The sequence below is a fragment of the Camelus bactrianus genome, chromosome 21, assembly GCF_048773025.1.
Source record: "Camelus bactrianus isolate YW-2024 breed Bactrian camel chromosome 21, ASM4877302v1, whole genome shotgun sequence".
Classification (NCBI taxonomy): domain Eukaryota; kingdom Metazoa; phylum Chordata; class Mammalia; order Artiodactyla; family Camelidae; genus Camelus; species Camelus bactrianus.
The window spans coordinates 19,273,984-19,296,976 of NC_133559.1; the positions used below are offsets into that span (position 1 = coordinate 19,273,984).

Below are 22,993 nucleotides of genomic sequence, written 5' to 3' on the forward strand. Positions count from 1 at the left end.
CTCTTCATGGAGTCAAGGAGCCGTGGATGCCTCTAGGGACCACTCCTAGCCCCTGCTCTCACTGCTCCCTGTCTCTGGAGTGCCCTTCCTCCACTCCTCTGCCCTGGGACTTCTTTTCATCCTTCAAAGCCTGGGGCCAATAGTATTCCTCTATGTTGCCTTCCTACTACCAGAGAATTAAGTCAGAATTAGCACCTCTTTGTTCATGCTCTTGTTGCAATGTGTACATGAGATATATCTCTGTGTTGGCACTGTGACACAGACATTGTATTTATTTTCGAATCTTAACTTCCCACCAGAATGATAGGTGCTATAAAGAAGGCACCATGCCCATTCATCACTTGTACCCCGGACACCTTGCCTAGGGCTGAGCAACATAGAGGCCCCTTGTTGAGTTTTGAAGACTAAACTAATCAGAGAACAAATCATAGACTCTGAGTTGACAGGACCCTACAGGGCATTTGAATCCACCCTCTACCTGACCTATTAATTTCCTACTTACAAAATCTCAAGCAAACAAACAAAAAATCATCATATAGACTCTGCCTAAACAAAGTAAATATCAGAGCTTGAAATACTGCAGTGTGAATATTGACCTAAATTTGCCTCCATCTAACATCTGTGATTCTACCATTGGCCATAATTAGAATCTTTCTGTCCGCGACGATTCCTCAAATATTTAAACGCAAATATTTACAGTACCGACTCAGGCCTCTGGGGTAAGTGTCAGTACAGATACCCTCTTTGGCACAGTTGAGTCCAGCGCAGTCACACTAGGATCTAGGGCATGACTTGCCCTAAAGGGAATCTACTGGTTCTTCCCCCAGTAAATCAGATCCAGTTCCTGTAGGGAAGCAAGCAGCTCCCAACAATTTTACACGACACCTGAAAAAATTGGGCCCTTTCATTTCATTTAAGAAATATTTATTGATCATCAGTTACATTATGTTGCAAGTGCAGCCGTCGACGCTGGGGCCACAGCACAAAGAAATCACTAGCGTGGAATTACTTCTCTCAGTTTCCCAATCCCAAAAAAACAAAAGCTGCATGTTCAGTTGTGTGAAGAGAGTTCATCTGTGAAACAACAAAACAGCAAGTGTTCAGGAAAACAACGTCTGTAGGGGGTACTTCTTGCATCTACTCTGTGACCCATGTGCTTTAAAAACTTGCTAACTCAGGGAGAGAAAATTGTCACAAAAAAATATTTGGAACAACACCTAAAATCACATGATATAGTGTTAAACCTGTATGTGTTGACCAAAATGCTGCGGGAATGAAAAGAGCAGAGGCTCACTGATGGGAAAGGCAGAAAAGGAAGTCAGTTTGCGGAAATGTTTTCACACTTGCAATTGTTTCTATTTATTGAGCATTTTCTATGTGCCAGGAGCACTTCGAAGCCAACTGTCCATCGAGACTCACTCGATTCTCACAAAACACTGTAAGAAAATCACTGCTATTTTCTCCATTGTTAGCATAATCTGGGTTAAATAATTTGCCCCAGATTACAGAGCAGTAACTGACAGAACTGAGCTTCAACCCAGGCAACCTGGTCCAGAGCCTGGTTACTTAACCAATGCAATATATTGCCTCTCAGTGTTCTTACAAGTTCGTGTTAACTCATGTCCTGGGGCCGGACAATCCTTTACCTGGGCCAGTGGTGACAGTGCCATGTTCTCCATAGGTTAAAACAGAATCTGATGGAGAAGGGAGGGGTGATTCTCCATGCCTACCTTTCCACCACACCCCCTCTCTTCCACTGGTGACCATCCACTGACAGTGGGCGGTGGGGGGTGGACAGGGCAGCTGGGGCCCTGGCGGTAGGCCAGGCACTGGGACTCGCCCAGGGCACTGCTGGCTGCAGTGTCTTGGCTCCTGGTCCAAAATCCACTCCACTAGCTACTGTGTGGCCTTGTGTCATGTCACCTCACCAACGAGAGCTTCAGTTTCATGTGTTTATGAAAACCCATGTTTGACAAGTGATCCTTTCTTGGTGTGCAGCTCTGTGGCACTCTAGGACTGTGGAGGGAGGCTGGAGGCAGCAGCACAGGCCACAGGGCAAGACTCTGTCCACTAAAGGATCTGATTGCAGCCACTCTGCCAAAAGCTACAGTCTTGACACCAACCGTACTATCATTTAGCACCAGCTCCAAGGGAGGTGGGGTGGAAACTTACCAAGCACAGGGTTAAACCAGTGACCTGAACATTTCTCGTCTCACATTCCCAACACCAGAAGCCTCAGAGGATTCAAATGGAGCAAACTCCTTAATCTTTCCAATTCTTTTTCCTGGTTTGCTGGAGCAGCCAAGGATGGGGTGGGGCTTTCACTTGTGAATAAAAGGTTCTGCTTCATTTTCCCCAAACAGGAGAACATGGCCAAGAGAGTTGCAATTGTGGGCGCTGGGGTCAGTGGCCTGGCCTCCATCCGGTGCTGTCTGGAGGAAGGGCTGGAGCCCACCTGCTTCGAAAGGAGCGACGACCTTGGGGGGCTGTGGAGATTCACCGTAAGTGGGGCGTCAACAGCTTCATTGTGTGTCTGTTGGAAAAGGGTTTGACTGGTCCAAAAAGAGACTGAATTTCTTCCACAAGGGCTGGCACCCATGGTGGGGGACTAGAAACATCTGTTGAACAGCAGGACAGGAAGGGCCACTGAAAACGAGAAAAGAAAGAAGCAGGGCACAGCCTGAATTTGGGTGGGAGGTGCATCAGCCACCTTGCAAACTTCATCCAGAGCCAAGAGGAAGAAAGATGCTGACAAAGGGTAGAAGAGGATGGAGTGGGTGGGACAGGCCAGGAAAGCCCAGGACAAGCAGAAGAGGAGGGGAACCAGGCGATCTGAAGCAAGAGACTGCAGCATGGGGGGCAAAGGTGGAAACACAGCTCAGGAATTTCAGTCTCTGCCGGCAAGACCCGGCTGCTTATACCTGCTTCTTTTTCCAGCCCTGCTCTATCTGAGGTAAAACGACACAGGGCTTGGTGCACAATGAGTCCTATACTCAAGGTCTTGCTGTTGAGGCAATCCCAAAAACAATCAGAAGCAAAGAACGTTTGAAGACTTTTTCTGTTACCTGAGCAAAAAAAAAGAAGAAGAAGTAGTAATATTCTCAAATCTCGGCAGGGCTAGAGTGTGGATTGGAGAGCGGAAATGGGTGGGGAAGGAGGAGAGGCAACTCAAAAGCCTACCCTTCACTGGCCTGGTGCTCAGGGGAATCACAGGGGCCCTGCTGGAACCCTGGAGGCCCCATGGCTCAGCCAGGGAAGCATGTACATCAGATCTCCTCAAACCTCTTCTCCCTTCTTCTCAGGTGGGCAAGAACACTTCCCGTGAGCTTTAAAGCTGCCAAGGAGAAAGCTGTCAGGAAGATGAAAAGGAGTCAGGTGTCAGATATCCTGGCCTCAGAGCTCCTAGGGAGCAAGAGAAAGACCTAGCATTTCTTTATTATAGAGAAGGGTGGAACTTGGAATGGAAATGAAGTAATTATTTCCTAACTCAGTGAGCAAAGCTCCAGGGAAGCCAAGGTTGCTGGTTTAGTCACAGCTCTCCCAGCACAGGAGGAAGAACTGCATATCTTGAAATCTGTCCAACCATCAAACATGACCATCAATGCAGAGACCTCCCCAAGGGGCCCAGGGGAAAGAACATCTGTCCCCATGATTCAAACCACATACATTCCAACAGGACAGCAGAAACGTGACACCCAGGCCATAGCCTCTCATGTCCATTGAAGATATTGCTTACCAAGCATGATACATTTCCCCTGGTCAGCCTCAGAACCTTTCTTAACACAGCACACCAGACAAGCACGACAAATCCCTCAGAGTTGGAAGCTGGTTTGCAAGATAAAACAAGACAGATTACAGGAATAATTAATGAGTTATTTGGTTAAAGTACAAGCGAAAAGTGAGCCTGGAGACCATGAGATATCAGACAAAAATGCTCCTTATATAGGTCACAGATACCTAATTATTAACACACAAAAATGTATTGATCTAAAACTTAAGACAAATGAGTTCTAGATCCAGCTGTGCCCAACTGGCTGTGTGACTTGGGCCAGACACCTATGTACAAAGCACTGTGGGGGGCACAAAAATGAGAAGCCGTCATCCTGCCCTAGGGAGCTGTCTGGCTGATGGGAAAAGGGCAAGTCAGATATAGTGCTATGGGCATCTAAATGAGGTCAGGATCACGTTCACCTGAAGGAAGCCAAGAAGGCTTTGTGGAGGAGACGGTGTGTGATGGACTTTGAAGGATTTCAACAGGCATAAGAGAGTGAGTGGGAGTCACCAGGGAGGGAACGGTAAAGAAAAAGTACTTGGAATGCTTGGAAAATAAAAATAGCTTATTGGTATGTGTGGTATTTGTAAGAGAAATAATGGGTGGGGAAGTGGGTGGCTGAATGTTTGAGCATGGGGTTCATACTCAGTCTAGAAAGCAATGGATGACAAGCAGAATTAAGATGTCTCCCTGTTGCTGTTGTTATGTTGGCATGAGAAGAAGACCAGTAAAGAGAAAATATCTGGATGGAAGGAAACAATTGTATACACAAGCCCAAACAGAGACAAGATCCTGGAAGAACAAGGAAGGAGTGGAATTGTAGGGAAGGGTTCACCCTGGAAAGATGGAGAGGCCCACCTTCCTCAGAGATAGGAGGGGAAGGAGAAGTGAACATGGGAGAGAAATGTTGAGGTCGGGGAAAGAAGATGCAGGAGCACGCACGTGGGAGGCATCAATTCTTTCAGGAAAATATGGCATCTCTGGAGGGTGAAGAAAGAGTTGGGGGCGAGAAGAGAATGGCGGTGGAGAATTAAGAAAACCAGAGAAGCCTGTGAGGCATGTGGTAGGATATCCAAAGGACGAGAAACAGGGTGACCCAGCAGGAGCCGAAGTAAAACGGTGCTCAACTAACAAGTCATTTCAGCCCCCGTTACTTCACATGGGAAATGAGAACGTGGGATCAGTTTAGAAAATAGAGGCTGAAGTCTCAGGGAACTGCCCCCGGCTTCATTCAGCAACCCTCTCTCGACACAGTGGCCCCTTTAGGCACCTCTGAACTAGCCTGAGATTCCTCTGAAGGCTGATTGAAAATCTTTAAACTAGGTGACCTTGAAGGAGACTTACTTCCAGCTCTAACAAGCTGTGAGTCTCCTGGGTCTTTTTAAAGACATCCCTTCCCCCTCCTACCCCCGCAGACACACACACACATGCACACACACACACCGTGAAAGATGGATAGAGATACTTTTTCAATCAAAGCAGTGGCTAATTCAAAACCTGCAGAATTAGAAAGCCTGTTCTGGCAAGGGCCATGTTTGCCAGAAAGTGAACAAGGAGGATCCTTGGTGCCTGTTCTGAGTGGAAGGGGCCATAATACAGAGATGGACAAACTGCAGAAACCCAATAAAACATATGTGGAGAAGGTTTCCATTTACCAATAGGGAGATGGTCCCAGAATTACAGAGATTATAAACTACTGCACTTACTTCAACACTCACATGGGCATAACTGGTCTCTTCCAGACCACAATCTTAAGCAAAAATTAAGCAGACAAAGATTGCAATGGAAAAGAAAGGCCATCACTCACTGGGTGGTGGAGGGGTTGGGAGCCTTTAAAAAGAAAAGGGATACACTGGTGAAGAACCCACTTGTGATCACCAACTCAAGGGGCTGCAGAAGGTAGGTGGGGAGCGTCTGTTCCAAAACCAGCTCTCTCAGGCTCTTGAGAGGGAAGGGAGGATTAGGACAGTAATGATGCAGGTTGATAATCTCAGTTACAGAGTAACACGTGAAGAAATGAAATGCAAGGAATTGTCCTGTCACTCATAACTAATATTACTCAGAGAATTTGAGTACAGGAAGGAGACCTGAGAAACAGCCCTCATGTACAACCACAGACATCAGCTAGAGGCTATTATACTGCACTTGGTAGAAACACATTCTGCTTCATCCTTCAGATCCCTGAAACAATAACCCTCCCTGGAATGACTTTCTTCCTTATGTGCATCAAGGTCTTTTCCTCTGCACATGCCTCCTTTCATTTCTCAACATTTATTGAGCACCTACTACAAGCCTTATGTACCACATATTTTTAGATTTACTGAGGGCAAGATGAAGAGAAATACTACACCCCTTAAGTCATTGAGGGTTCTTCAGCTATCTTTATGCCTGGTAAGTCTGATTTTTGTGGGAGCTGAAATGAGTTGGGTGCCATTTTACTTCGTGTTTAATAGAATTTTTTTTTTTTTACTTCTTCTTAAAAGCCTTATTTCTAATAGTTCAGTAATCTTGCTAGGTTTCTTTTTATTCATACATTCAACGAACAGCTATGGAATTCCTATTATCTTGGAGGGGAATACACCTGACAGGTCCCTACCCTCTTGGGGGTTCCCCAAATCTCCTCAGGTTTCCACAGCTCTCCTGTGCTGTAGATCTGAGAACAGGACACAGTCCTTCAGTAAGAGTCAGACTCTCACGAGGGAGAGACAGTGACAAAGTAAAATGGGTTCTGGCTGTTCGAAGGAGCAGAAAAGAAAACAATTGTTCTCGAGGACAAATGGTGTGAATGTTGTGCATTAAGAGAATGTCTCTATGTACCTACGTGACTTTTGTTATTGTTTTACATCTATTTTTTTTAAATCAGAAAGGAGAGAACTTTGAGCTGACAAAGCTTTCTTTTCATTGCCTATAATCCTCTCTGAAGGGCACAAACTTGAGAAAGTAAATCTCCTTGGTAATTGTAGAATAATACAAATAACAATTAACATTTATTGAGCACTTAGCAGGCACTGTTCTAAATGCAAAATAGCTATCATTTCAGTTTATCATATGTACTATTTTTATTCCTATTTATAGATGAGGAAACTGAGACACAGAGAGGTTAAGAAAATTCCCAAGTTTACCCAGCTAAAAATGTAGAGCTTGAATATGAACCCAGGCTGTCTGACTTTGGGGTCTGTGCTGCAGGAACTCAGGAATGACATTTCATGCATTTCCAGACTCTGTATCACAGCTCAAGAATAAGGGCAGGCAAATCCTGGTCTGTTCATGGAATCCCATGAAGTGTTCTAGTGAATGATGGGGTCTTTCCCATTGTGCTGCAGAACCAAGTAGACCAGGAAGCCAGAAACCCCTCCATTCTTGCTCTTATCCTTCTCCCTCTCTTTACAGTCAGTCACTCCTCCCCTCTCATTCAGTTTTCCCTGTAGGACAGAAATCTTTCCCCTAAGTGCCCTCATCTGTCCCCAGGAAGAACATGCTTCCACATTCAGAGTGCCAGGGCACTTGGCAGACACACACAGAGACAGTGCCAAGAGTGCCTGCCTGCAGCCGGTGGTCCCAGCAGGGCCTGCGAATCACAGGGGCACATTGTTCACTGAGGCAAACACTGGAGGGGCAGAATCAGGACCCATTCAGAAGTGACATGGACCATACTTTCTGTATATATCCCAAACACTCCAGACCTTGTATTTTCCCAGAGAAACAATCAGTAGGAAGAAAGAGAGACAGAGCAAAAAAATAGTGTTAGATTCCACTCTAAAGGTTAAATTTCCACTCAAAGCTACAGTTTCTCCTCAGTCACCATTTGTGATACATTATTTCACAACAGGCATCAGTGTTTCCTGGAAACGTTTTCTTCTTCCATCTTATTATCTTCCAAAATTTTGCAAAACAGAGTTGTTAATTTTTTAATTATTATTTCTCTCTGTGTGTTCATTTGTTTTAATGTTCCCCATGGTTCCCTGGCTTATCCAATTCCAATGTGTTCCCCATCACTCTTTGATATTTAAACATGCCATTACAAAATGCTTTAAATTTTTTTGAACTATTTTTGTGTAAATCTTTACAACATGGTATTATGCACATCTCTCTACCCCTTTTAAACAGTATATATTCCCAACATAGCCTTTTATTATTGTTAACTAGAAATCGGCAGTATTACCAAAGTGTTATTTACAACGTGATGCTCTCAGATGCCAGAGGAAAATATAGGAGCTTTCGTTATACATTAACTGACTCCAAAATGTTTACAAGTCATGTTTTTCTCCTTACACTATGGTTTCTTCCCTAGCTGTTTGCTCTCACCTCTCAGGATTACAGCTCTTTAGAGCTGTTCCTATTCTCTGTTTTCCTATAACCCAGAGGAAACTTGATCACTTTTAATTACATCAAACCAACACTAAATTTAGTTCCAATATTTGGCTTCAAGTTTAAGAATGTTCTTAAGCTGGGTTGTCCAACAAGGTAGCCAGCAGCCACGTGTAACTATGGAATGTGGTTGATAGGACTAAGAAACTTAATTTTTAATTTAATTTAGTTTTAATTAATTTTAATTTTAAAACCAACACTTGATTCAGTTATTAATTTTCAACTATCTTTGTTAACAATTTCGGTATGGTGTGTGAATCCACTTTTTCCAATGAAAATTTAGCGTTTGAATTGAGATGTGTAAACTACACATTGGATTTAGAAGATTTAATATGACAAAAAATTTAATATTTTATTAATAATATTTGTATTGATTGCACTTTGAAATTATATAACTTTGGATATATTGAGTTAAACAAAATATACTGGTAAAATTAATTTCAACTCTTTCTCTTTACTTTGTTATTGTGGCTACTGAGAAATTTTATATAGTACAAATGTGGCCTCATTACATTCCTATTGGGCAGGACTGCTCCCAGACCTTGCAACTCAAAGCATGATTCATGACCCAGCAGCATCTTCATGGGAGCTTGTTAGAAATACAGAATCTCAGGCTCACCTGGACCTACTGAATTGGCATCTACATGTTAATAACATTCCCCAGGCAACTCTTTACAAGATTTAGGAACACTGATCTAGAGAGCTGTGTTTCTCATACTGTGAAGAAGAATCAGGTTTGCTTGTTTGTTTTAATTTCCAAGAAAGTATAAGCAATTATATTTGTTAAACATAATAAAAATGAACTATTAGAAAAATGAAAGTAAAAGAAAAATATCAAAATATAAATTCAAAATAGACATAGAGTCAAAAGACATTCAAAAAATTTCAGTAAATGTCATTAAACATAGAAATAAAAGAAAACAATTCAAAAAAGTGGACACATTGTGCTTTGACAGTGTGTGCAAGGCAATTACTATAGAGAATCACTATTACACTTGTAACTTTTTGCCAAACAAAGCATTATATGTGCAATGCTAGTTTCCCATGTTAAACACCTGTAGGCGCATTTTCACTATGCATTGTGCTGACTAATACTTAAGATTTTTAATGTGATAATTAAGCCTGCTATTTGTTTGTCATTTTATCTAATCTGTTTCAATGGATGACCACACTCCTCCCAAGAGATAATATATATCTATGTTTCTAAGTTTCGCTTACTAGCACACACAGTAGAGAGAGGCTCACAGAGTATGTTGAATGGAATGGAAAAAAAGATTTTAAAGCAACCTCAGCAAGCTTGGGATATTTTTTGTTTAACTGCTATCCAAAATGAAGCAAGTAGTGATGAATTTTTAAAACTTATCTTCAGTTCTTTATCAGTAGTCAGTGCTGATAATTTATTCTGTAAATTTATAATCAAATATCAATTATTCTTCAATGAAAGAAAATAGTTATAGATTCTATGCACTTTTAGATAAGTCTTCAAACTAACCTTAAAACGTCACACATTGTAATATAGCCCTACCCACACGACTAGTACACAGTTCAAATCCCACACAACTCATCACATGACTGAGACAAACCCAAGACTGACCTATGTCCCATTCACCATAAAGGAGGCCATATGCCTGGATGTTGTGCAATGTCAAATTATTGCTATAAGATTTTCAAGATGCTCACTTTCAGTTTCTATGCTTATATTTTCATAGATAGGAAGCAAACAGTTCATATCAGTTTGACTCCGCTGACTACATCTCTGAACAGCACTGCTTTGATCTTCCCATAAAATAAAGGATCAGGATTTAAATAGCCATCTTTCTCCAAAGCCAGTAAGATTCCAGTTTTCTAGATTTATTCTGGATAAGTGAGACTGTCAGATGTGGGGCCAGAGATGAGCAGGGAATAGTAAACTCATCAGTTGATGAGATCGGTAACATTAATTCAAACCACAAAGATATGTTTACAATTTTATTCTCTGTTATCACTACATATTTCATGCAGATCTACATTCACACCTCTTGATAGGTCCTCTCCATAGGTCAGGTTTATGTCCATGTTTTTACTTGTTCATACAAATAATTATTGTTTCACAGGAAAAAAAGAACTATACATATCCAAGATGGTAAATAATATTAAAATGCTGAGGACTTTCCCATGAAATTAGAACAGTCCTTCCTAATACATCCAAAAGACAGAGGCAGTGTATAAGCCTAAATGAATAAGTGAACCTCGTACTGTTCAGCCTTGTAGTAGTTGTCTGAGAGATGGCTATGTGCTAGTTATTCAAGTTGAAACGGGGGTGGGACATCGGTTAGGGTTTTGCCATGCTGATAGTTGTCCAATCTGTAAACCTTCAACCTGCTTCCTCTTCCAAACCCTAAATCCAATCAGTTTCACAGTCCTATGCATTCTACCCTACTGCTGCCTCACAAATCCTCTCTCTCTTGGTTTCAACTTCCACTGTCTTCGCTCAGGCCCTCATTGGCAATCATGTGGACTTGTGTTCCAAGTTCTTAAGCAGCTTCCTTTCCTCCCTTTCCAGATCCCTCTAACTCATCTTTTGTAGAACCAGAATTATCTCTCCAAAATTTAATATGAATCACTTCTATGTTAAGACATTCAAAAGACTGCCATCACCTTTCTATGAAACTCAAATTCCTTAACTTTAGATACAAAAATCCTTCATAATCTAAACTTCCTTCTCCATAATCTTTTCAACAACACCTTGTGAAACCAAACTGCCTAGCAATAGTCTATCATCCAGATACTACATCCTGGATCTGGTATCATTTACAAGTTCTCCTCTCTTTTGCAGTGATTTGGTATGAATCTGGACAGGTGAGTTTTCCCAGGCTTGTTTGTTAGCACATAATGAATGAAATTATAATTCTGATCATGATATTCATAGTGGGGTCCAATGTTCATCATCAGTCAGGTAAGTGCAGGATAGCAAATCCCATTAGAAAGGTAGCAGGTAGCATAAATCATCTGGGTCACCTTAATCTTAGTCAATGCTTGAAATGTCTAAAAATTAACATCCATTTCACGAGTGTGCACGCACATGCACACAGGCATACCTGCTCATGTGCCTGCACTGTTTATACAGGAAGACATTGAGGAAGGCAGAGCCAGCCTCTACAAGTCTGTGGTTTCCAACAGCTGCAAGGAGATGTCTTGTTACCCAGACTTTCCATTCCCAGAAGATTATCCAATCTATGTGCCACATTTTCAGTTCCTGGAATATCTCAAAACGTACGCAAACCGGTTCGACCTTCTGAAATGCATTCAATTCAAGGTAAGAAAGACACAAAACATCAGTTGGTAGTCAGGAAGTATTTCCTGCCTATTTCCTATTATCCCTCTGTTGCCTGCCCCCAAGCTCTGTTAGATGAGATCATGAACTGGCAAGACTGATGACACCTGGCTGGATTCCTTTTCCTGTTGTATTTACACTCACCCTAAGTAAATCTGGAGGTGAAAGTGAATACTTTGTCTATGGACTCACATGTATAAATTTTTCAGTTTGCAATGCTTATATCCAAGTATTCAAAGGGACCTAAAAAATGTCAAACCACATTTTCAGTTTGAGCCAAGTGCCAAGGGACATAAAGAACCTCCTACCAGCTCCTAGGTACTCTATTTTGACTGCCCCTTTATAGGAGTGGGCGTTTGTGCTGGCTTATACACAAGAGAATCTCACCATTTGAAGGAAGTCTTTTCTGCTTAACCTCGAGAATAGGAAAATCTTTGAATGTGGATCTTCTCATAGGCCATACCCACCTCCCTCCCCATTTCAGAGGACAGAGACAGGAGGAAGGTAGAAGGACGGGGCAAATGAAGATATCCTCTTTCTTCCCTTTCTTTTTTCCTTCTTTGCTTCCTCTGTAATAAACATGAAAATCCATGTGTTTCCTTTCTCCTGGTTTCCTGTCAGAGTTGGGGGAGGTAAGGAATTCCTGGGGAATTACACAAAGAAAGCAACATGAATGGAAAGATTAACCAAAACATGTAGCATGTAAGAGTCATATCACAACCTTAAAAGTACTCCTGATCCAGGTGAAATCACTATCTCAAAGAGGTATCTACACCTCCATGTTCATTGCAGCATTATTTACAATGGCCAAGACTTGGAAACAACTTAAGTGTCCATTGATGGATAAGTAAATAAAGAAAACATTATAGGTGATAAGTAGATAGAGAGAGAATAAAGACAAACAATGGAATATTATTCAGTCAAGATAAAGAAGGAACTCCTACCACTTGCAAATACATGGATGAACCTTGAGAGCATTATGCTAAGTGAAATAAGTCAGAGAAGGACAAATACTCTATGATCTTATTTACGTGTGGAATCTAAAACACACACACACAACTCATAGAAACAGAGATCAGACTGATGATTGCCAGAGGTGGAGTGCGGTGTAGGGGAGGGAAGTGAGTGAAGGTGGTCAATAGGTCCAAACTTTCAGTTAAAAGATAAATCAGTTCTGGGGGTGTAATGTACAGCATGGCAGCTATAATTAACAGTATTGGATTGTGTATTTGAAAGCTGCTAAGAGAGTAGATCTTAAAAGTTCTCATCATAAGAAAAAAAAATGCAACTATGTGAGATGAAGAATGCTACCTAAACTTATTGTAGTAACCATTTTACAATATATACATATATCAAATCATCATGTTGTACATTTTAAATGTGTACAGTGCTATATGTCAATTATATCTCAATAAAACAAGAAACATAAAAGTATTCCAGTTTTACAAAGAGTAGTTCATAATCACTTCCTTATTTTCCAAGGGACACAGTAAAAATAATGCACTACCATAGTCACAAAAACATTTTGAATTCATCAGAATTCCTGAATCTGAAGCATTTCCTTTACTATACACTGCGCAAGCCTGGTTTGTTTGTTTGTTTGTTTAAATTTTTTTTGGTGGGGGAGGTAATTAGGTTTATTTATTTATTTTTAGGGAGGTACTGGGTACTGAACCCAGGACCTTATGCATGCTAAGCATGTACTCTGCCATTTGAGCTACACTCTCCCCCTTGTGCAAACTTGTTTTAAAATAACTTATTAAAAAAAAACCTAAATATTCACCAAAGTTTTAATAAAGAACACACAAGCAGCTGTGAGAGGTTTTGCTTTTCCTTCCTTTCTAGACATTCCAAATTTTCAATGAACACATTATTTTCAAGATAAAAATAAATTTTATTTTGAAAGGACTTTTTAATTAACGGAAAATGTATATTTTAAAAAGACAATTGCTATTACAAATGTGGAACCCAACAAGCACTTCAAATATTATAAACCAAACAGTGAATCATTAGGAGGGACTTGAGAAGTCTGTCTTCTTTGAAAACTGTAAAGAAAGCAAGCCGCGAAGTCTCTCAGTCAGTGGTTCATTTATGCTTTTAAATTTGACTTGTAAATTTCTTTTAGATATTTTCTGAATCAGAACCTAGTACCCATGGACATATGTGTACTCAGTGAGAACAAAAATGGACAACAGCCGACCCCTGAACAAAGCAAGGGTTTAGGGGCACCTACTCTCTGTGCAGTGGAAAATTCCCATTTACTCCACATCCCAGGTGCCTCTGTATCTACAGTTCCACATCCACAGATTGAACCAGCTATTAATGCTATTGTATTGTAATACTTACTATTTTTAAAAATCTGCATATAAGTGGACCTGCACAGTTAAACCCATGTTGTTCAAAGATCAACTGTATTTGAAATATGGACAACTCTCAAAAAGATCCAGTCATAAAGTTAGCAATTTTCAGTAGTCCTCTGGGTCAGGGAAAACCTCAACAACATATTCTTCAAGACCTTTCATAAGCTAAGATACTTGGGACCAAATTTACATTTTCATTTACATATTATCCATATTCTTATTAAAGGAACTGTTGTAAAAGATACAGCTCTATGAGAACTGTACATAATAGAAAAAATTTTTTTAAACAAAGAAAGACCTAGGTTATAATCTTGTTTCTATCACTTACTGTGAGAATTTGAGTAAATCACTTAAAATTTTTGGACCTCACCACCTCTCTTAAATACCCCTCTACAACTCTAGGCTTAGAATACTTCCATCCAGGAAATTATGATTAGTCTGATAATGCAATTTAACTCCTAGGGTTATGCTTATTATGTTTAGTCTGTGCTCTAGAACATTTGAAATGTCAGTTGACACACCAGCCAGCAAGCCCTTACTGGAAGCTTGAAAACGATTAATCATGTCAATGATTGTTTTTTCAGACTAAAGTCTGCAGCGTAACCAAACGTCCAGATTTTACTGTCACCGGCCAATGGGAGGTAGTCACTCTGCGTGAAGGGAAGCAAGAGTCAGCCGTCTTTGACGCTGTCATGGTCTGCACTGGTTATCTCACTAACCCATACTTGCCATTGGACTGCTTTCCAGGTATAGCCTTTTCTGCAACTGACCCTAATTTGTCTCATGGAGCCATCCTAATACTGGATTGGTCTGGAAACAAATTCCTATTGATTCCTCCATCAAATAGTTAAAGTTCTGAAGTAAGAGGGATTTTTTTCTAATCAGCACCATCTGGCCAGTTTTGGGCTTTCATTTGTTTCAAACAACTTATGAGTACTGAAGAGCAGGATGAATAACTAATAGGAGTTTTATGCTTCACTGAAGTTCAACGTCCCTCCATAAGTGCCTGGTAGCATTCAGAACGTCTTCTAAGACATGGGAGGGCTAGACAAGTTACTAGCCTCAGCAGTAGGGCATTGCCAAAGCTGAGTTTAGAGACCACAAAGGTCAGTTAGTGGATAAAGGAAAAGGTAACTTGATTTTTGTTCGTTTGTTTTCTATGAGTCACAGCAATTAGCTAGATCAGAGGTTTACGGCACTGAGTTAATAATCAGCAGGGAGATAAGTCTTGGGAAGCAAGTTAAGACATCTTTGGGTCTCCATTTCTTTTTCTTGCTTTTGCAGCCATGATTCATGGTAATCTGTGCCAAATATCAATCTAGGGGAGGGTATAGCTCAAGTGGTAGAGTACATGCTTAACATGCATGAGGTCTTAGGTTCAATCCTTAGTACCTCTTCTAAAGACAAACAAACAAATAAATAAACCTAATTACCCCACCCCAAAAAGAAACTTTAAAAAAGAAAAGAAAGGAAACAGAACTTTAAAAAAAGGAAAAAAAAATTTTAAGTTCTCTTTAAAAAATTCTATCACTTGGATGGCAACTCAAAGGAAATAGTAAATTCAATGGTTTGGTTTATTTCATCTGCAGTAAAGGATTCAAAAAGTCAAAATTTTAGGCAATTTTTCTCTGAATCACTTAAACATGACCTGTAGTAATCCCAAGGCTCAGCTCACAATAAACTCACGCACCTCCTTTGTCGGCCCCCAGAGGTTAGTCACGTCAGGTCAAGTTAAGATAAAGCATATGCTGAAAACTGCCATAGAACAGAATCACTGAATTGGGAAACAGCTCAGTCTTCTTCCAGTTGCAGGAAACTCCCCATCATCCCTGAGAGAGACTCAACAGCCTCTGCTCGAACACATCCAACAATGAGCTCCTCCCACCCCACCCATTTCTTTCCTGTGGAGAAAATCCCTGAGCAGGAAAGCTACTCCAAACTCCCAGCAAGGACTGCCTGGTACAGGATCACTCCAAGAATCCAGAGAATTTCATGACAGATACAGTACGCTGCACAAGGTGCTAGAATACTAAGGAGGAGGAGACAACACAGAGCTGCTTAGAAGGAATGAAAAGAGTTTTATACATGTCCATTGGAGGAATCACAGTCTACATATGACCCGGAGTGATTCCAATACCCATTTTACAACAAACTCATGTACTTCTAATCATCCTGGACCTGCCCCCCATAGGTCACTCAAGTCAGGTCAGACTAGGATAAAGCATAGCCTGAAAGCAACGGACTCAATGTGCTCAGTTTAAATAAAATGAGCTTGGGACATAGGAGGTATAGACTCCAGGCTATACAATTAACAAGCTATATGATCTTAGGCTTTCCACTTAACTTTTCTAAGCATCTGTTTTTCTTCTTATAAAATTGAGGGGTTTGGACCACCTTCCCTAACGGCATACATCACACATCAAGGAAACAGAGCTCTACAGTACTCGTGATTCTTCTTAATACCCATCTTACCAGCCACTACCAATTGTCCATTTAAAACCCCTGGATAAATTATTTCTAAGGAGCCTCTGAGCACTAAAACTTTATGGCTTTAGACTTGAAATGCAGTCCTCCAAATCTCACCATCTTCCTCTGCCCCATAGCAGACTTGCTTAGTCTGTAAGCGCTCCCGAGGGCAGTTGTTAACCGTTAACAAAAAATTTAATTCATTGAAGTTACTCAAAAACGCATGTCATGAGTTCTAGAGGCAATTCCAAAGATGTTCCAAAAACTCATAGTAAAAACAATAGGTATTACAGCAGGAATAAATCTATAACTTCCCAAGATAACTCATTTTATTCATTCAGATAACATATACATTCTGCTGTGTTTACTAACACAACCACTTCACCTAGTGAAAGTTCTTGCTCCGTCCTCCTGTAATATACGTGGGGAAAGTGTTAGTCTGATAGAAGACTCAGCCACAGAGTCTCATTTCTTGTCCATTTGTGATCCAAAACAGCCTGATTCAGAGAGGATATAAAATAATCTAACATTCAGGGATAATTCTATGATTCTCATTAAACTCGGCCAGCTCTCGCCTGTTGGCAGCTCTTGTATCTATGTTGGGTCCCTGAGCTGAGTCAGGATTTGAACTCAGTTGCATCATGGTTAAATTCTAAATGATCTAGATTGTAATTGAGTTTTACCAGGAATTCAGGTGAGATTTCTGATGATTTAAGGTGAAAGTGAAGGAAAAAACTACAGGGCTTTGGTAAGGCTACTTGCCACAGCATCCATACTTACCCCCTGAGAATCTAGATGTCTTATCACTTTAAAAAAAAAAAAAAAGATTCTTTGTACAGCACGTATTGCTTTTGATTGTGTTATGCAATCTTGAGAGTATTTTCCAATACTCTCCCTTAGTATTTGATGTTTCAATGAGATTTGGCATTAACTGTCTGAGATAGCCTATCTGCTGAAACAGCATCTCTAATCCCGGTATAACTAACATAATCCCTTTTTCTCTGAGCCAAATGACTGACTCAGCAAATTCAGCCTGAGTTACCGCGTCACCGAGGTGAACTGTCAGTGAACTGCCCCAACCCATGAGGATCTTTTCTAATAGAACCACGTTTTTATTTCTCTGATTTCCCATATTACCTAGTACAGTGCCCGGCACATAACAGGTATCCAAAAAAAGTTTGCAGAATAGGGCGCAGGCACATAGTAAACTTTAACTTCTCTGCTGTTGCTCTTTGCTTGTGAAAAGTTCTATGTAGATCAAATATTAGCAAATAGAATATTTCTGTCCCATTGATTTCCATCAAACTTTAAAAGGTAGTGACTTCTTACACTTTAGCTTAATAAGTCTTTATGCCATGATGGTTTAACTTAGTAATCATCTAGTAAGTTACACTATCTAATGAGATGGAGTAAGTAACTTTATTAAATAAATAATCACTCACTAGTATCTGTTTCTTGTAAAAATCATGTATTCATATTTCAGATTTTCTCAGAATTGATTATGCTATTGAAAACAACCTAAATCATATTAACTGAATAATATCTATGTTTTCTTCATTGGTATTGTAAATTCTCTATTTGACTTCTTATTTTTTTCCACAGGTATAAATAATTTTAAAGGCCAGTACTTTCATAGTCGACAGTATAAACATCCAGATATATTTAAGGACAAGAGAGTTCTTGTGGTTGGAATGGGAAATTCTGGCACAGACATTGCTGTGGAGGCCAGCCACCTGGCAAAGAAGGTACCATTCTTTTGTTTTTGTTTTTAATTTCTTGGGGGGCTGGTAATTAGGTGTATTTATTTACTTTTTTGGATGGAGGTATTGGGGATTGAACCCAGGACCTCATGCATGCTAAGCACATGCTCTACCACTGAGCTATACCCTCCCCACCAGAAGGTACCATTCTTGATGTTACTTACAGAAGAGTTTTATCTTAAGACACATGCCTCAGGCAAACAGTATTTGACACCACGGTAAATGATGAATGGAAAAAAAAATCCTTCAACACACATACATACATACATGAGACAGATTTTTTTGAAGACTTTTTCCCTTGAATGTTCATAAATGTTCCTGTGAATTCCAGGTGTCATCTTTCCTGTGAATCCAACTTCTCTGACTTCCTACTTTTGGCACTTTCTTAGTCAAAAAGAGCTATAGGAGGCATTTTTTTAATCAAATAGAAGATTCTTTAAATTCAATAGTACTTGACAATTTTCAAAAGTTTCACACAGATGATTTCATATAACCTCATAATAACTCTTTTTTCTCCTACCCTATATTGCCCCTGCCCCCTTCCCTCTTCCCACTAGTGACCCCTAGTTTGTTCTCTGCATCTGTGAGTCTGCTTCTTTTTTTTTATTATTCACTACTTTGTTGTGTTTTTTAGATTCCACATAAAAGTGGTATCATACAGTATTTGTCTTTCTCTGACTTACTTCACTTGGCATAATGCCCTCGAAGTCCATCCTTGCTGCTGCAAATGGCAAGATTTTCTTGTTTTTCATGGCTGAGTAGTAGTCCATTGTATGTATATACTACATCTTCCTTATCTATTCATCTCCTGATGGACAAGTAGGCTGCTTCCATACCTTAGCAATTATAAATAATGCTGCTGTGAACATTGGGCTGCTTGTATCTTTTCAAATTAGTGTTTTTGTTTTTTTTCAGACATATACCCAGGAGTAGAATTGCTGGGTCATACAGAAGTTCTATTCTATTTTTTTAATGGAAGTACTGGGGATTGAATCCAGGACCTCGTGCATGTACCCTACCACTGAGCTATTTCCCTCCCTCCTATTTTTAGTTTTTTGAGGAACTTCCATACTGTTTTCCATAGTGGCCACACCAATTTACATTCCCACCAACAGCGTACAAGGGTTCTCTTTTAAGGGATGTCTGTTTCTTACTCAGTCCCATAGGTCAGAAAATTCTGGCAATTCTTTCTGGCTAAGATCTCCCTCTTGCTCCTCCCTTTTCTTATTAATTACCACCACCCTTATCAGGTGCATAACACCTCACACTGAGGCTACTGCATTGCCCTCCTAATAATAATTATAGAAACAGTTCATATTTACTGGGGTTTGCTTACTCTGTGCCAAGCCCTGCACTAAATGCTTTACTGCATTACCTCAACCAGTCATCAAAAACAAGCCACGAAGTAGGTACTGTTAGTATCCTTGACTACAGATGAAGAAATTGAGACTTAGAGAGGTTAGCTAGCCTGCCTTGAGGCATACCATTAGCGGGTAGTAAAGCCAGTCTTCCAAGTCTCTTTGATTCAAAGCACCTGCCCCTAATTTCACCCTGCATCCCTGCACTCCTACCCCATCCATTCTCCCACACATGACAATCCATCCAGACCCCCAACCATCAACAAACAGATCCTCTGAAAAGCTTGTTTTCATTATGATACTCGTGGTAAAAACTAACTCCCCTTTCCCCAAAATAATAATAATAATAATAATAATAATAATAATAATAATAATAATAATAATAATAATAGTAAATTGCAGGTGTATTAGCCCTGCATTTTAGGACTTGCCATAACCTGGCCCAAATCTGCCACTTTAATTCTACCCCCACTATTTTCCCACATGATCATCAACTGCAGGCTGACAGGTCTGCTCTGTGCCCCTTACAATTCCCAAGTCTCTGTTTTCCCCTTTGTTCTCTCTCTACCCCTCCCTCCCGCAGTGCCCTTTTCTCTCTATTTACAATTTACATTTACATTTCCCAGCCACCTCAACCCAACACAAAATGATCTCTCACTGGTATGAATTTATATAATAATTGTAATTTACACTCCTCAATTGGCAATTTTTAACTCTCAGTATTGCTAATTACCTTTTATAATATACATTTTCTTTCCAACTGTACTAGCAACTCATTGAGAGCCACTTAACCAACAAATAAATATTAGTCGTTGACCTCTGTTATACCAAATGTTGTATCAGGCACAAGGGATACACTGGAGAACAGAACAACCAAATAAGATCTCTGTTATCATAGAGCACGGAGTCATGGGGAAAACAGATGTTCACTGAGTAAGTGTAAGTAATTAGATCAATCATTGCAAGCGTGAAAATAGCAATGAAGGAAAACAATTGGGAGTGTGTAACTTTGATATTCCCTTCTGGAACTTTCGGAAATAAAGAACTCGATGATTGGTTGATTGATTTGGAGAGATTTAGCAATTTGGTAGAGTTAACCTGAAAGAGGAGAAAGGAGGTTCTAAAGCAAAAGCTAACACAGGTCCATCCACGATGGCACCATATGTGGGCAACATATTATCGCTGCTTCTCTAGCTGTTTGGAAATTTCTTCAATCTGAATACACACTTTGGCAAACATCATTGCTACATCAGCCAAGAAACTCCCCTTGTTTCAGGACATAATTCATATCTACCAAAATGTCATATCTGATTCTGCATCAAGAGAGGCAGGTGCAAATATGTTTAATGTCAAAATCACCTGTATGTTCATAGTTCTTGCCACCGTATTGCTCCATTATGTTATAAGGTCAAACAAAATGTATAATAAAAACCACCATGCCCCAGTTTATTGGGAGAAAAATCATATATTAAATCAGTCATTTTGTATCTGCAAAGCAACAGATTGGTTGACCAAATTTTTCCATTTTTAAACAGTTATACAGACAACTCCTTATTGTATAGGTACCAAAACAACTGTTAGCTTACTTGGTGAACTCGGTCAGCTGGTAAACTCAACTAGCCAGGTAATCTGTTAAAAAAAATCCACCAAACTAGTTGTATTACTGAATTTTACTGTCAGTTCTAACAATAGTTTGTGTTGAAACTTTGCAGACAACTTTCAACTGCAGCCCTGTTCTTCTTGCTTAAAATTATTAACATACAGAGTTGTTATCACCTGTTCACTGTCTTCTCCCATGAGACTCTGACCAAGGAGACTAATGGCCAGCAGCAATATAGCATTCACCATGGTGTCTAGCACTGAGCCTGGCAGAGAAGTGCTCAATTACATGTCCTAAGGCATTTTAATACTCTGGACACTCAAACCATTTTCTCAAAAGAGCAACTTTAAAGTGGGAATTAGAGGAGCCAAAACTATCTATTTTGAGGGTGGCAGACTTTTGGGTGCCTTTCAACAATTCATGAAACATCCTGAATCTCCGGCAGAGCCAGTCCTGTTCACTGTGTCAAACTGAGTGACCTGTTTGATTGCTTCCAGGTGTTCCTCAGCACCACCGGAGGGGCGTGGGTGATCAGCCGGGTCTTTGACTCAGGGTACCCGTGGGACATGGTGTTCATGACGCGATTTCAGAACGTGTTCAGAAATTCTCTCCCAACTCCAATTGTGAATTGGTTAATAGCGAAAAAGATGAACAGCTGGTTCAATCATGCAAATTATGGCCTAATACCGGAAGACAGGTAAATATGGTGTGCCTGCCGAGGGCTGTTAGGGAGAAGGAGCCTCGATCCTTCCAGCAGCATCCAGCAGCATATTCAAACCAGGCGATAGCATAACAACATGATTGAATGTGAAGGAAAACTTCATATAAATTCCTTGATCACAATAGCTAACTGTTTCTGAGAGCTTGGTAAGTGAAATTATGAATTCACTTTGTCAACAGTCCTTTAAAGTAGTAAAATTTCCCTATCACTGTGGGTACAGTGAGGCTTAGAGAAGTTCAGTCAGTTGGCCAAGCTCAGTTAGTAGTAAGTGAGTTCTGTGACCTTGGCAAGTTGCAGAATCTCAGCTGCAGCGATCAGAAGAGAATGACTTGTCTATGACTCTTTTGACAAAGGCGACACACTTGAATCCGACAGTTGCCCTTCATCATCTCTCTAGGGGCAGAGCCTTCTTCCCCTTGTCAAGATGACCTTGATTTCAGTCTGTCCTGTCAGTTACAACCATTTATGACTTATCCCATTAACAAGGTCCAACAGTTTTATTCCCTCATTCATTGAGTTTCTACTATGACATTCCATTACCAGGATGGCATCACAGCCTAGAGATCCTGCCTGGCCTTCCTCCAGAGTCCACTCTGGGCCAGCACGGCTCAGGTGGCACCAGGCCGCCGGGGATGGCATGCAGCCCCCTTCCTGCCGCATGGTCTTCTCTCCTCGGGGTCTCTCCATCCTTCTCTCATGTCCCTCCTCTCCGCCCGCTCTCCTCTGCCTGCTATTGTCTCCGCTTTCACTTCCTTCATTTCTTATCTATCCTTTTCTACTTCTTAACTCCAGGCCTCTCCAGGGTTTGACTCTTTCCACCAGAGCTTTTTCTACCATAAGCTTTATCTAGCCTGGATGGCAGCTCATGGGACTATAAAGAATTTTATTTAATCCCACAAACTGTAGAAAACACAAAAGGGGCCTGGGGAATTGAAATCTCTTCTCCCTTAGATTTAGCTAATCCTTTATCATTTCCGAAGTTCTTACGTATATACCATTTCATATGTTCTTCGTCCTATTCAGTGAACTAAGGATGGCAAGTGTTAACGTCCCTATTTTACAGATGAATAAAAGAAAGCCGAAGGGGGCCAAATGATGTTCCCAAGTTCTGTTAAGGACAAACATAAGTACACAAAGCCAGCCTTACTCCCTCCTGCTCTGGTGCTCATTCCGTTTTATCACGTTGTCTCTTTCTGTGCATTCACCGTAAGCCAAAAATGGCTCAGCTTCTTTCAAATCATCTTGCAGAGTGTTGTTTTGTCATTCCAAAGGCAT

At 40.5% G+C, this 22,993-nt stretch overlaps 1 protein-coding gene and 1 long non-coding RNA gene across 5 annotated transcripts in view; one reads left to right on the forward strand and one right to left on the reverse strand.

The window, feature by feature from the left end:
* LOC105070495 (uncharacterized) overlaps positions 1-22,993 on the reverse strand; it is a 180,782-nt gene that overhangs the window by 129,913 nt on the left and 27,876 nt on the right. The window lies entirely within an intron of this gene.
* Positions 1-22,993, forward strand: part of FMO1 (flavin containing dimethylaniline monoxygenase 1) — a 33,188-nt gene that overhangs the window by 5,184 nt on the left and 5,011 nt on the right. For all 3 annotated transcript variants that reach the window (XM_010956893.3, XM_074349787.1, XM_010956883.3), the window contains 5 exons: positions 2,364-2,501; positions 11,247-11,435; positions 14,398-14,560; positions 17,882-18,024; positions 21,495-21,694. In XM_010956893.3, the coding sequence (XP_010955195.2) occupies positions 2,370-2,501; positions 11,247-11,435; positions 14,398-14,560; positions 17,882-18,024; positions 21,495-21,694 (827 nt within the window). In that variant the 5' untranslated portion in view covers positions 2,364-2,369. The remainder of the gene's footprint in view (positions 1-2,363; positions 2,502-11,246; positions 11,436-14,397; positions 14,561-17,881; positions 18,025-21,494; positions 21,695-22,993) is intronic.